The 16,017-nt window shown below is 41.2% G+C and overlaps 1 protein-coding gene across 1 annotated transcript in view; it reads right to left on the minus strand.

Moving 5' to 3' along the window:
- Positions 1-16,017, minus strand: part of camsap2a (calmodulin regulated spectrin-associated protein family, member 2a) — a 45,670-nt gene that overhangs the window by 25,575 nt on the left and 4,078 nt on the right. Inside the window, exons 2-4 of the mRNA XM_062395648.1 lie at positions 14,927-15,186; positions 2,900-3,061; positions 623-706 (exon numbers count right to left, since the gene is read on the minus strand). Of these exons, the coding sequence (XP_062251632.1) occupies positions 623-706; positions 2,900-3,061; positions 14,927-15,186 (506 nt within the window). The remainder of the gene's footprint in view (positions 1-622; positions 707-2,899; positions 3,062-14,926; positions 15,187-16,017) is intronic.

Consider the following 16,017-nt stretch of genomic DNA (forward strand, 5'->3'; position numbering starts at 1 on the left):
TATGGCATTAGAAATGACTGCTTATTGAACAATTATGGGCTGTGGGCCGGATCCTGAACATGGGTAATACAGCACTATATGACTTCTGGGCTAATTAGACTATAAAGCACTGATCTGCTGGTGAACGAAAAATACAGCGAGTGAAGCATGTCCAGACATCAGGGTGAATGAACCTATTCTGATATTAGAAATGTAGCCTGGATTTCTCCCTTGTTTCCTTTCATAAATACAGATTGAGCTTCCTCTTAAGCTCAGAGTGTGTGTGTGAGTGAGAATTTCTTCGATTGCGGCTGAAGTTTAACAGCTTTGAGTCCCGTCGAGGAAACTGGTCTCGGATATCAAAGTGACGCAGAAGCCTGGGACAAACCCTGTCAGTCAAAAGACGACTGCTGCTGTAAATCCATTAAGTGTAGCCAGGGATTTCAGTTAGCTCGGTCGAAACTGTCCATCTGAAGTGTCTGTATGTCCATGTGAAGAATTAAAGCTGTGTGAGAAAAGGAAAGGAGAGGAGAGGAAAGGAAAGGAAAGGAAAGGAAAGGAAAGGAAAGGAAAGGAAAGGAAAGGAAAGGAAAGGAAAGGAAAGGAAAGGAAAGGAAAGGAAAGATGGGGAAAGGAAACCCACCCGAGGACTCTCCGCAGGCTCCTCACTCTGCGTCTCCTTCTTCCTCAGCTCCTGAGCCACGGTGTCTTTCAGATATTCATTCACCTGGGAGAGGGAGTACAAACAAGATTAAACTCCACTGAACCAGCGGCAGCATCAGTAAGGAAAATCCAATAAACCAAAACTGTTCCTTCATCTTCAATTCATATTGATCTTATTCAAAGAGGAATCAAGAGTAATCACATTAAAATGTTATCCATTTTGTTATTAAAATCGAGCCTCTACAGTTAATTCAGAGTTAATATTGAAAGTTTAGCATCCATTATAGTAACATTTAAACAGTAGCATACAGTCAATATTGAAGGATTTAATTGTATTTCATTTGATTATAGAATAAACAGTTATGACAATAGCGTGACCAGGCTATTATCTGTTTTTCATACTTTCACTTTAACACTTTTATTTAAGGATAGAACTAAAGAGGTCAGTGTTTAAAGTCATACTTTATGAGAGTGACATTTAAATTCAACCAGAGTCAAATTGAGCTGAATCTAATTTAATCTCATTCAATCGTTTATTTTGGACAACTTGTCTCTGAAGCTAAAAAAGAAATCTGGATCAAGTTAAAGCAGAAATCATTTTTTTAAGTGGGTGGATTTTGGACCTTTTAGAACGCACAGGGACTCCAACAGAGAACCATATGTCCGAGCAGTGGGACTGCAAGACCACACCTCCTGTTAGATAAAGTGTGTGTGTGTTTGTGTGTGTGAAGCTCGGAGCTGGCAGCCGCCCGGAGTTCCTACCAGAAGAATGTAAACAGACCGTGTAGCTCTGTTTGAAGGAGTCAGAACCATCTGTACATTCAGGCCATGAGGAGAGCCACTCCCTTACCATTCAAAAACTGATTCACACAGAGCAAGGTGTAAAAGGTATTGCGTGTGATATTTGCTGTATTAATGCACTTTAGGAAATTGTTTTAAGAGTGTGCGTTTGATTCCTTGTAGCTCCTAAAAAGACTGACATAGTAATAATAAATAACTTCATAAAATGTACATCCATAGTAATGTCATTCCCAAACAAGCAGTAGATATTGGCATTATGAGAGGCAGCCATGTTTTTTACAGTCGTCCAAACTGGACAAACTAACACTTTTAAGTTTTTACAACAACTGACGGATACCACAGGCAATATGATACTTCACCACTAGATGTCACTAAATCCTACACACCTAACCTTTAAGTGTAGCTACTCTAAAACAAGGAACTTCATCTGTTATGGTTTACACGCATACATACTAATTCTCTAATTGGTTGATATACACATAATTACTAGTTGATGAATAGTTAATAAAGGACAGACGATGTTGCTTAGCCGCACCGTCACACATTACGATCAGTACTAGTCTTTAAAAGTCAACATGTCAAAGTGTCATAGGTGAGTGCTAAGAGCCACAGGGACCTGGAAATGTTAACAGACATCCACCATGAAAAGAAAAGGTTCAAAAGTTTCACGTAACTTTGTTGTATTCTCATGTTTCCTGTTTATCCTGTTTCTATAGTCCTAACATACAATGAGTCACGGACAAGCTATACATGACATGTTTCGAAAAAACACATGTCAATCTCAGTATCAGTATCAAAGTGGAACAGTTCAACTGCAGCATTGTTTCCCCATTTGTTCTGAGTTCACCTGTGCTCTTCAGAAAGTCACAGGCCTCAGGGCTCAGGGACGGGCTGGAGTTGTGTGTGTGTGTGACAGATTTGATGGTATTTAGGTCAGGTTAGCTCAAGCTCTCTTGTGTACAGAGGGTGCACAAGTCGTCAGCTTGGACAGACACTGAAGCAAAATGGCTTACCTGAAATCTATGTTTATCTACCGTTATTCATCTGTTCTGTTGTATTATTAAATTGAAAATTGAGTTTCAATTTTGGTGAAAACATCGTAAAAAAAATTATATCACAAACACCAATACAGTGCATCCAGAAAGTCTTTGATCATAATGTCAATAGGGAATTTCTCTTATTTCCCTTTGTAATAAAACTGCACATGAAAAATGATCTGTTGAAGTGACTTATCCTATGCAGTTAATCTTAACTATATGGGAGTTATAAATTACTATTTCTAACAAAATAATGTATTAAAATTATAGTAAAATGTTCTCAAATTGTACAATATGTGAATCATTTCCTTTCACCATTTAGAATATGGAAACTCCACCACGTCATTGCATCATGTGACGTCAGCTGTTCTTCAGTTCAGACACACATGCACAGACCTTTGTTATTCTCTATGACCCACCTTGTTGATCCAGGTGGTCACTGCATCTTCAGTATCATATGGCATTTCCACCTCAGGCTTACAGGGCAAATACTGAGAAACACAGGCCATCACCGTCTCGGCACTCACAGTCTCCACCGTGTACGCCATCATCAGGGTGTCGATCATCGCCAGGTGGGCGCTCTGAAAGAGTGGACAACGCAGAGACAGATTCAGAGGGTGAAAAACCTGAGATGGCGAGCAGTACCAGCAGATGTTGAATTTCCTGCACATCGTATATTTGCTCACATTCACTGCTACTTCACAGGAAATACAATAATATGAGTGTACATTCCAGAATCATCTGTTTTAAGTCAAATGCAACTGCAAAGTTCAAAAGACACAAGTGTAAAATGGTGTGGGACGAGAAAATGATGAATGAAGAAATGGGTCAAGCTTATTTCCTTGAAATTTCATCTAAAGAAAAAGATCTGAACACGCTGCTGAAAGGATTTGAATCATGTTTTAATCTGAGTGACAGACTGAGTTTTCAGACGATAGATGAATCAGACACCTCTACAGGATTATGGTTACAAAGCATAAAGAATCCTGCGTCCTTTTGATTGCAAACAAATCTAAGTTCAAATCCGATGTATCTGAGAAGGAAGAACTGGCTCCTTCATCTTAAAAGACCACGTTTCAGAATATAATACTGAACAGATATTTAGCCTTTTAATTATTCTGTTTCTGTTGGAAATATATAGCATTCCTTATGGAAGGTACATTTTTAAGTTACTGCAACAGTTGGCAGTGGTGACATTGAAAGCTCAGTGACTTATTCACATAGGACCTGGGCTTCATATCCTTCACTGGACTTTTCATCTGAAAACCCGTCTTCAGCTGAGTATTCCCTTGTGCCTGTTGCCCTGGAAACAAGTGCATCCATCCCACGTTACACGACCCACTTTCCTCACGCTGACTGCTGGCCTTTTGAGAAGCCTGGATGAGACACCTTCCTCATGACAGAGACCAATTAGAGTCAGTCATAACGATAGCGTTATGCATATTAACGTAGCAGTAAGGATTAGAGGATATATAGTATCTCTTTCTTTATTCACAGAGGGATGTCTGCTTTAGATCCATTGTGAGCAATATACAAGTAATACTACTGGTAATCAAAATCTCCCTAGGAAACTGGTTGTTCAGAGACACGCCTACATTTTATGGCCCTTGAACAATCTTTCCAACAAGTTACATGGAAACCCATTCTGTAGTTTTGGCGTAATCTTGCAGAAAAACAAACTGACCGACAAAGAAACCAATGGACGGCCGTAAACACAGCCTGCTTAGCCAAGGTAATGAATGTCAAGAAGGGCTCTGAAGTAAACTGACATGCCATCCAATGAAATGCGACTAAAAGGAGCTTGTGTAGAAGTCCCATGCTTTGTAATTGTCTGCCGAATGATCTCAATCGAGCTAAACGATCTAAAAGACATAAGAGGCCAATAACGAGGAGGAAAAGGTAAACTCAGACTCCTTCCAGCGGTCAGTCTTTGCTCTCTCTAACTATGTCTGCAACCTTCTGTTACCGTTACCACAGACTGCTCTCTACACGATTTGATTTGCTCAGGCCTAGACAGACACGTACACTCCCTCCTGCGCACTGTGGTCGACTGGCACTGCCGACCACTAACCTCAACACACCGCCTGCCAAGGCCTTTTCCTTCTCTGCACCCAAACCTTTGATTTTTAATCCACTTCTATCTCACATGTGTAAACTGGACTCCATTACAAAACTCCAAACTGCTTTTAAACCCATCACCTAGTCACTTATCTGCTTCAACTGCATGTCATATTTTTTTTTCCTTCCCTATTTTCAAGTCAAATGTTTTTTATTTTTTATACACTGCTTACTCATTAGCGATGGTAACTAGCTATGTAACATCAAGCATCTGGTGCAATGTTATGAAAGGCAAATCAAAGCAGGGACAAATGCATCATTTACATAAAAACATTATTCCACTGAAGCCAAATACAGAGGTATAATCAAAGCCTTTCAAATCCGGAGACAAACAATGACTTTAGTCTGCGCTGTGGCTTGCAATATAAAGACGCATGTGGAAAGTAAAATATAACATTGTCTTTACCTCATTGTGGGTTTATGTGGATAGCCTGTGAAAACCTGGTGATTTGTGTGTTTTAGTTTTTAGCTCCTACATGTAGCTCCCTCTGTTAGTCTCTACAGTCCCGTTTATTCAGAATGTACCACCCAGGAATCAGACGGCCAAATATTTATACTGGGGCAGCGGCTTTTCCATGAGCTAATCCAATTAGTATAATCCTTTGAAGATCAACGATGATGCAGAGCACCACGGCAGAAATAAAAGGTACAATATATTACACAACATCCCATAGAGATTATCCCATAGAGATTTCTCTCTTATTGTGAAAGGGGAAGCGGGAGTAGCTGAAGTGTATGTTCAAAAGGTGAGCACTCATGTGTTAAATCCCTTGATGGTTTCATTGTAAGTGTGACACAACAAACAGCCACATAGCTGATGTCATGCTGTACAACATCTGGAAAATGAACACACGACAACAGTGATGCTGAAGAGATGCTCTTACATAAAACTGTCTTGCTGTTCATTGGCTCAGCTGTGTGTAAAGTGTAGATTCTTCCTCCGCTCTGACATGAACTCCCCGCGCAACACACCATTAGCTAAATGCTTAATTTCCACCATCTCTGATCTGGCAACCCAGCAACAAACCAGCCCCACTTAATGATACACTGTCAAGAGCCTTCCCATTGGCCTTCATTTAGCCTGTCCAAACACGGTAAAACAATATCCTCACAGACTGCACCCCTGCTAATAGCCACACTCATGTCCTGTTATTGGGTTTCCAGAGCACGGTCACAAATCTGCCCTGAAAGAGGCCACAGGGACCAGCTGAAATCATCCAAGGCCTCTTGCCCCCTTCCCATGTCCGGACATTTTGAAGATATTGATGAGGATCAGCTGTGGTCTGATGACATAACATGACAACAAAGTGAACTAATCGTGTTTACGGGACCACAGACCTACAGTCTCTAATTATAATAACTGACATGAGGCCGTCTGTGTGCTTGGAGGCAGCTGGTGTGTATATAGGACGACATGCTGTAATCCAGGATTCAGCAGTGTATGACAGTGAGATTGTGAATATGACTTTGTCTGGTACTTACAACTCATGGATGTCATAGTTTTGATAAATTGCTTGAACTGAGATCTACTAATACCGACAAGACTTTGAGTTCGCAAGTTAATTTACCGATCCTGTTTGAGCAGGTTTTGGCTTTCGACTTAGTCTCTCACGTTGTTAGTCGGACCATAAACAGTGTACGCCGAATGTAAGCCTGAGTCTCAGCCTGGGTATCTGGTGTCAGGAAGCCACAAAATACTGGCCATTGGCCTCGGAGGCTGATTCATCACCAGACGATAACCAATAGACTCTGAGATTTATAGTGCAGTGTAGGTTCCATGGCTGAAAATGCACTTGGGACAATAAGATCTATAACAGCAGTAACCGCTATCAGTGTCAATAGTGCATTATCTGATGTGATGTAAATGTAGTGATATTTAACAATAGGCAATTTCATAATGTTACTTTTGTTTAGAGAGGCCATCAGTTTACCAGCTCAGCCTATAATGGAACTTCTGCTATTCTCCTGCTATTTGAATAGATATGAAAACGTCAGTGTTTATTAGGCACAGTGTATGAAAGACAGCATGCTGCAATTGAATTGGTCCAGAGGGCGAGACAGAAGCGAGAGAGAGAGAGAGAGAGAGAGAGAGAGAGAGAGAGAGAGAGAGAGAAGAGTTGGCGATAATTTGCTGCCAAAATAATGTGACAGTCTCCCTCATCAGAGCCGATCTGCTTTGTCTTGCAATAAGGCGGCAGTTTCCTCCATGGTATCTCATGACGTCATATTTTCAACCTTTATGTCTGTAGAGCTCACATGCTTCCCTTAAGCATCACTTTACTTCACACTCATTCAGCCGCACGTATCTCCATATACCTCAGGGTCTGCAAACCACAACCTATGTCTTCCTCCGCTGCCCAATGAGCAGCTCCACTGGAGCGTTCTGTGATTAGATGTCTTGCTTGGGGGCATCTAGTCGGCTGTAATAGTCAAGTTAGTATTTTTTTCCAAGATTCAAACTCGCAACTTTCTAAATATAGGATTATTTTCTTACCTCCAGCTCCTGCTTTCCCCCAGATAAAGCTTTTATCACATGCTGGCTATGTCGATTATCTATTAACTGCCTATTATTCTGACACATTTTTGGGCATTTTATCACATATGGAGGATTTCAAACAAATATGGACAAAAAGGCACAAAAACACACAATCGACACACATTCTTTTCCCGTCAAAGCTGATTGCATCCGTAAATCTCATATTGATTTCTCCGGAGGTAAGACAGCGCTCATCCACGGTCGATATCCTGTTTTTTATTGTTCAGTTACACGACTGGAGCTCAGCATTTCCATCCGGGGAAATAGACAAACACGCTTCATCTTTAATACGGCTCCTCAGCAGCAAAGGAGAGATGAAAATCCAAAGCAGAAGCCTGATTTAACATCGCACAAAGGAAGTGCAAACATGAGGCGCTGTGACCTACAAAAGACAGTGTGTGATGCATTTCACCTCACTGTTGTGAACACTTGTTGAAGCCTGAACCAGGTGGAAGACACACAATACTTCACATCTGCACCATTACTGTCAAGGATCTGTGAGTTTTTCTCAGAGAAATCAGTCAAATAAACACAAAGACATAATTCCACTAATGCCCATGATATGTACTGAGGTAATCACGACTTACAGTACAGTACAAACCATGTTGATGGCTCTATTGTGTTGTGGCTAATAACCAGCTTGTGTGAATTGTGATGGAAGTATTTGGCTTTATCGATTATTACTCAAAGTTTTAAAGATACTTTTATTGCAAAAAAGTGGGATCAGAGAAGAGCTACAACCTGAACAATCTCAAAAGCAGCCGTGTCCTGGACCTCCTCTGGACAAAGACAGAAACATTGAATACAAATTATCTCAGGAGTGATGCGATAATGAAATGCTGCTCTTAGCATTACAGCACTTTCCTGTCCAGCTTCAGGTGACTTTACGCCCACTCAGCCGGACACGGAAAAGCACTTAGCTGTACCTCCCTCTGTGTGTCTTGTGAAGGCCACTATATGTACTGTACTTACTGTTCTGTAAAAGGACTTTGAAAGAAAAGTTAAACTTTGTTATCAGCATATATTTTATCTTTATTTCATCATTTCTCTGGATGTGCACGGTGGCGCGGTGGATAGCACTGCTGCCTCACAGTAACAAGGTCCAACTGTCACTGTTGATGCACGATGTAAGTACACACGTAGAAGGAGATTAATATATAATACAATTGAATAGATTGGCCCTTCATACTCGAGGGATTTGAGCCAAATATCAATTTTCGATAACAGCCTCACAACATCATATACCTCAAAAAGATGAAGGAAGAAGAGACATGATATCAGCTCTGTCGGGCTATAATTACAAGCAATGGTGCTTTAAGCTAAATGCTAACATGCTCACACTGTGAGTGCTATAAGACGACACCATTTATCCAAAAGCTGTTGAGATACTTTAGTACCAAAGTGGTGGAACATGCCTTGCTTGTTATCGCTTAATGTCATCACAGCTAAATTTAAACTAAATTAAATTAACCATTAAACCAATTTGATCTTTTCCCAGTTTGACTTTGGACAAACTCGCCCTGTTATCATGAGGATAACTCTTCTGTCTTTTTCTCCTTTTCAGAAGCAGATTTAACCTGACTTCTTTCACAGTTTGCCCAGTTGTAAGCTGAAATAAAAAAAAAGAAATGCTCTCACATACACAATTGCACTCATGCCCAGGAAAACATTTTGGATTCACAAAATACAAACTGTGAGGTCTGGCATGAGTTGTGGGAGTGGAGCTTTTAAGCAGCATAACCTTCCCCCTCCGTATGCTCCAAACCCAACCTAGCAATTATATAGAAACCTCAAAGCTAACCTTAGAACACTATGTGAGGACAGGATGGTGGATATCAGCCGGTGCCGACCTATTCTGGAGGTACGCCTGGACCCCACACCCTTCCATCATGTGTGGATAGAGGTAGAAGGGTGCTTGATTCAAATGTTGGGTTAAATCAAAAGGAAAATGCATTATTTTTACTCATTAAAAATAAATGCTACCATGCCGCTGATTACCTGCAGAGCATTGCCAGGTTTGACCTGTTGCCAATTCAGTATCATGGTTGACAATGAATGTATGAGACATCTGTTCACATGGAGAGAAAGAGATATAAAATAAGTTTCTATGAAAAGTTTTAATCCAAATTCAAAGACTAGAATGGCCCTCATCTGAGCATGTAGCTCTGCCAAGGCCCAACAGTCCCCTTACGAGACCATTTCAATCCGCATAGATCCGCATTATTATTTGGATTTGCACCAAATTGCACACAGTCGTAGTTATCAGCCCCCTAAATATGCCTGGTTTGTTTCATCCAGATCCATGAATCATTCCAAAGGGAAATCATTGAAAATATCCAAAATTTCATGGGCTCTTTGTTGACCCATGTCCCATGATGTTGTCATAGAATGGTCCATACAAATGACAGAAAGAGAATTCCTGTACAAACCATTGTATAAATGTTCAAATCTGGAGCAGTATAATTCATTATAGATTTACTGCCATCGCTGCCTCATCTGTCCTTAAGTCAGTGAACGGGAGACTCAGGTGAATGAAACATTTTCAAAGCTGCAGTGTGAGAATAATATCTTATAAATTTCCTGCTTTAATTCTATAGAGAAAAAGACAGATTTCCTCTGTTAATATAATGAGCTTAAGTTGCTGTAACAAGATCCAAGGATTTAACTTTTAATACCGTTTTGTGTCTCCAGCATTAATTAATAACTTAGTTATAGTAGAAAAAGATGATTTCACTTCTTCAGAGTGAGTCACCGCAGGCTCACACCTTCAGTTTCTATTTCCAGGCCTTGCCCCCGAGGGGGTCTCTAGCCTGGGTAAGGTTGCTCTGTATTGGAGATATTGATCCATTTATCTCTTGTGGGTCCTCTTTCAGGATCAATATGCCTCAAACCCAGCCAGGAGCTGTTTCCTCCAAAAACATAGCTCAGACTCTCAAAGTACAAAAAAAGCCCTGAACTGAATATCCTTAAATAGGGCAGCATTCTTCCCTTATATACAACATTTTACTGCAGAATGAACAATATCTGTCTATGGATTCCACTATCCTCTGCTGCATCAGCTTATAATACAAATTGCTTTATTTCATTCTTGTCTGCAGTGTTTAAAGGCCTTGACACAAACATGCTCCTGTGATGAGCAAGCAGAGAACCACCCCAAGGATTGATGTGGATCCAGCCTGTTTACCTACATGGTGCTTTTTCAAAAAACAAACAAACACAGAAAATTCAGTCTACATAATACCGTCTTATTCTAGTAAGCACAGAAAGATGCTCTTGACTCAGAACATCACATGACATCTCATAATGTGCTCTCTGCCTAACCATCCATACTGTACTGCCAGGGAGTCGCTGCTGGCGTCGGGCGTCACATACTGGCTGTGACTTCACCGAGGCCTGCGAGGACACAAAGTACTTGGATGGGTTTTCTCTTCCCCTCGCTGCCTCGGCTCCTCTTTGTTCCTGAGATCAAGTGCAGGGAACAGGAATAAGGACAGAGGAAGCTGGTTGCTGTACCTCATCCTGTACATGTGTCGGCCGTGGGTCTTTGTGCGTGATGCAGCGACTTAGAAAGGACGTCTGGCCATTTCTATGAAGCCGGCATTTCTGTGTTCTCCGTCTCAGAGCCTGGCAGAGCTCATCGCTATCACAACCCCCACCACACACACACACACACACACACACACACAGAGAGAGCACGGAGCTGCACGTCTACACTGCACATTCACCCTATGTAAGCAGAGGCACCCCCACTCTTGCACCCCACCTACACACACACACACACACACGAACAGCACACTGCCTACTGGAATGTAACCATGGAAACGGAGCGCCTGCCCAACAGGAGCTGTGATGGAGGCAGCAGAAGGGAGGGGGCCGAGCAGGAAGGAGTGTGTTCACCTCTATTCATTACGCCATAGATGGGGGGGGTTTGGGTGATGATGAATCCATCTGTCACACAGTGAAACTGAACTGAGAAACAGACATCTCTGAATTCAGAATGTTTCACATCAATATAATAATGTTTATATATCAACATGCATATGCCATGATACATTATATGTTTATACTTTTAATAGAATGTTTTAATAAATGTGAAAGCATCATAATAATATGTTATTATATGATCTAACAAATAACATGGAATCAAACACTTAAGCTTGTTCCTAGTTTTCCATAGGATACATTAACGTTAGATAATATTAAAAGAAATTGATTATGCACAAATGCCTTCAATTAGGAGGTTAATAATTTCATATTTTCACAGGCCAAACTAACAAGTAAACGTTACGATACGATTCATCTAAACCGACAAATTTAAAATTAGTAGCGAATTAGTTATTTTTTGTTGATTTTTCATTTTAAGGCAGTTTTGGATTATTATCATTATAGTTTCAAGTTGTGCATCTTCCATTAATAAACCTGTAATATGGCTCCACTAACATAAAGCCACAGAGAGAGCACTTATATAACCAATCACCAAGAAACCGTAAAAGCTGCTATGTCTCTCCCTAGAAATATTCACAGCATGCACATTTACTCATTTATGTAGCACTGTACTTACTCCACTTAATTACTACAGTGTTTACTACAGCTTTATGAAATATTAAAGCTTTGACATTCAAGCTTTGGCCTCTGGGAATAACAGTGATTCCATCTACACCACAATGATGTCGAAGAAGTAAAGACTTCTGTGAGCAATGTAGATACACGTGCCTATATGTTGTTGAAATATATTATATATGCCTTTTAGCAACCGTCACAAGTTATATTATTTATCTGATTGATTCTTGTGTGTTATGCCAATTATTAGTATGATTGAGCTTTGCAATTGTATCCTTTTGAAAACCACTTTTACGTGTTGTTATGTTCGCAGTGGGGCTTTGTGGGCTCTAATGTGTAACACAAGAATAATATTTTTGAATCCTCAGCCCACGACCACATCTCTCTCTCTCTCTCTGTTCAGCACTACAGGTGGAGGACGGTGTCAGCGATCCATGTGTGCGTGGGCAACGGAGTGGGCGGCGAGCGCAATTTGGTGCCTGCGTCCTCACGTGTGGGCACACGTCACATGGCTGAAGACACAGGGACGAGTGGGTAGAGCGGTGACAGAAACAATGGGACTGCGAAGTGAAGGGAGTTTGGGAGCCCAGTGAAAAATGTCAGTAAATATGCTTCTTTATAAAAACACATGATGACGGACGAAACGTCGGCATCGCGCTCAAACTCCCTGGAACATTCTCTGAAGTTGCTGAGCTTGAACATTATTCTTTATGCAAACTGCTGAGTTTAAAAAAAAAAAACATGATGCTTTTGCTAAAATGCCAGGAAGCAGCATTTAATTCTGACGTTGCCGGCCCACTTATCCGGAGCAGCTTACAGTTACAAAGGCAGTTAGGGGCTTTTCTTTCAATGCTTCAGGAATAAAAACCAGTCATGTTTTTATTTTGGGAAAAACCTCTTAAGCCATCAAACCACGCTCTATAAATCTTTTTTTGTTGTTTCTGCTCTGCACCACACCTCCACAGAGCTCAGCCTGCATGGACAGTCACCTTATCAGCCGAGCTGGAGGTTGAAACAGTCTGTAAATAATAGAGGGGCCTGCACCAGGGCTGTCATTCCAATGTGCGGCAGGTAATGCACATAACGGTGTCTCTCAAAGAGGTTTACAAGCTCATTGCAAACATTAAAAACACAGAAAAATAAGAAATACAGCGATTTCTTAGAGGGGTTGCAAATGGGCTCAGAATCAGGGTTTACTGCCAAGCAGGGTTACACATACAAGGAATTTTCTGCGTTTGTGTTTTTGAATATGAAGAAATATGAAAACATAAAGGTAAGTAACAATAGAAAACATAAAAAATGTGCAATATGAAGTTTCTGTGCGTCCAGATTCCATGCTATGTGCTCTGAATTAATAAGCTTATCTTAATTAAAGCTGCCCCTGAAATCCATTGTAGACGGTGGAAGTAAAAAAAATCACTGCTTCTGCTACAGACAGAGATGGTGCTGGAACGAAGAATTGAAAAGGTAAAAAAATAAATGAGATGGAAGGAGAGAAGTGAAGTGAGAAAGAAGGTGATGGAAGAGGCGGGTAAGATTGAGCGGAGAGCATTAAAAAAAAAAGGAGGATGGAAATGACTGAGGAAGAAGAGAAGAGCAGAGAGCATGCGGGAGGGAAAGATGAGGAGTGAAGGGCAAGAAGGAGAAAGATAAGTAATAAGTATTAAGAGAGCGTGAAACTGTGTGGAATAGCCAGAGGACGTAAAGGAAGACAGAGAGAAGAGACGATGTGAGGGTGATGGCAAAGGAGAGAAGGACACGAGGCGTGCAGGGTATGAGGTTGAAATAACGAATCGCAAAATTGAGAAAATTAAAAAACCCTCTAGCAGCTAATTCTCACATTCACAGCAACCCGCTCAGTCACACACACACAAACTGCCACTCCTGGTCAAACGTCGTAACCTGTGTCTAGTTAATTATTTCGTTAAATCCTAACTCAGCTCAGGATTTCAAGATGAAAAAATATAAAAAAGTGACACTAATTTCATTCCCGAAAAAAAACTTAAATAACTTTGGAATTAGCATGGAAGGGAAATCAAGCCCAGCGAGACTCTACAAACAGACTGCAGGCACACTGTGCGCTAATCACGTCTCAATTGCAACTCGCTGAAGCAATAAAGACTCCCATTGAGAATCTGCCCCAAAATAATGAGGGTCCCTCTTTCTGACTCAATAGGCTGCCTACAAAGTCTCCTCTGGGGTGACATCCAGTGCAGAGAGACAGACATGGACTATTAGGATAGTGAGAGATGACAGACCCCCTCCACACACACACACACTCACACACACACACACTGTGCAGTGTAAGCCTTAAGGTGGTTTAACTCAGCTTGTAACTAGAAAAATGTTCAGCTTGACTCTCAAGACAGTCTTTGAAATCTGTGGGGTAAGTAAGTACAGTGACACCCCCTCTGTGTTTGTCACATCACACAGTAGTTTCTTGAGTTATACATTTTTTTTTGTTTACATTTGTTTAGTTTGTTTAACTGCTCATAATATCCACAGTTAATGGAAAGGTAGAGACTGTTTCTTCTCTATTAAAGTGATGAGTCTTTCAAAAGCTGCTTCTAGACTTGCACTGACCTCAGTCAGTGCAAGTCTGACCAATTATCCGGAGGGAATCTATGCGAGAATTTAAATCAGTCAGTTGTTCTGGACATGTCGTTGAAGTTTCTGACTCACGATGGATGCAGAAACTATGCAAATACCTTAGGATCAAAGATAAAAAGCCATTCATGAAGGAAAGGCCAACTGCCAACAAAGACTTCAACTTTCTCAACCCAGACGCTGAATACTGCCAGTTGATAGCTCAAAGGCTTATTAACTATTTTCTGGTACCTGTGCTCACTTTTTTCAAAATAAAATAGTTTGTCCAGTGTAAAACTTATTTTACAATGTCTGTATGCCACTCGATTAGAGAATGTGCCCCATTTAGGGTCTGTACACAAATGCATGGAGGCAGAAATGGGGGCGTTTTTTCTTTTTCTTGAAACCTACTACTCTAGAATGTCCTTGTTCCAGGTTAAGTAAAGTTTAAAATTCCAAAGATGAAATGAGGAATGAGATTTGGGCCTGAAACATGCCTCAGTGACACTGATACTCGAAAAGGAGAGCTGGATGAAGACTACGACATATTAACAACTTGATTGAAGAAGATGAGGGGTTTTGTGCGTAAGTCAACACAATAATTATTGTATATCATGCAAAAGAAATGATCACAAATCTCCCCTACCATTTGCAGAGGCCTCTTTCGAAGGTCTCTCTCGGTGACCAGTCTCTCCTGGTCCGTGACGTACAGTCCTCGCTGGGCCAGCGCCTGGATCACGGCCTCGTGGCCCAGCAGGGGCTTGGAGGCGTCGCTCTTCAGGATGAGGCTGCCGGCCCTGCTGTAGAGGTCTGCAGACAGCAGGAGGCTGGTCACAGGAGGCTTCAGGTGCTCTTGCTCGTATTGGTCTATGTAGAAGGGATCCTTGAGGTCTGTTGGGATACTGTCTGTATGAGGGAGAAGGAAAAGTGAGGGGGAATAAGCAATTAGTGTGTTTGTTTTGAGGCGTATTGTAATGCAGCAGCAGTTCAAACAACTACAGAAGGCAGGGGGAAACCAGGGAAACATATTTCAGTCCACGTCCTATAATACAGACAATACACTTCCCCCTCAGTGCACATGATTCTCAAACAGAACTTTAATTTGACAGCTCTGCTCCATTTCCTCCTCATGCTTCGACAATATCTTGAAATAAACACATGTGACTAGATCTCCGCGTTGCTATAGCAACTGCAGCAGGGATGGAACCCAATCGATTCATCTCTTGTCTTTATATCTCTAACTTCCAGCTCCCTGGGAACACCCCTCTCACAGCCAGCCTCTTCAAAGACTGAACCTGTGTGTGTGTGTGTTTGTGTGTGTGTGTGTGAGTCCACTGCAGGGCAAGAGTCTACGAATATATATATATATATATTTTTACTTGCTTTTGTCTCATATCTTCGTATGAAGCGTTTTTGTAAACTACTGCTTGAAAAGAGAGAGCATCGCTTTTTTGTAAAATAGCTGAGCGAGAGCAAGTCCCTATTTATCCACATTATGATTAAATAGTAATACTTTCAAATGAGATGCTGCACATACACACACAGACACACACACACACACATACACACACATTGAGTATCTGAACATACTCCAGATGCAGAGCGTATTACTGTGTCAGCAGAAGGATAATTAAATTGTAATACTGCATGTGTGTGTGCGCAGAGGAAACCTTTACATGTGGTGAGCACACACACACACACAAACACACACACACATACAAATACACACACACACAC

Source organism: Platichthys flesus, chromosome 9 (assembly GCF_949316205.1).
Source record: "Platichthys flesus chromosome 9, fPlaFle2.1, whole genome shotgun sequence".
NCBI lineage: Eukaryota > Metazoa > Chordata > Actinopteri > Pleuronectiformes > Pleuronectidae > Platichthys > Platichthys flesus.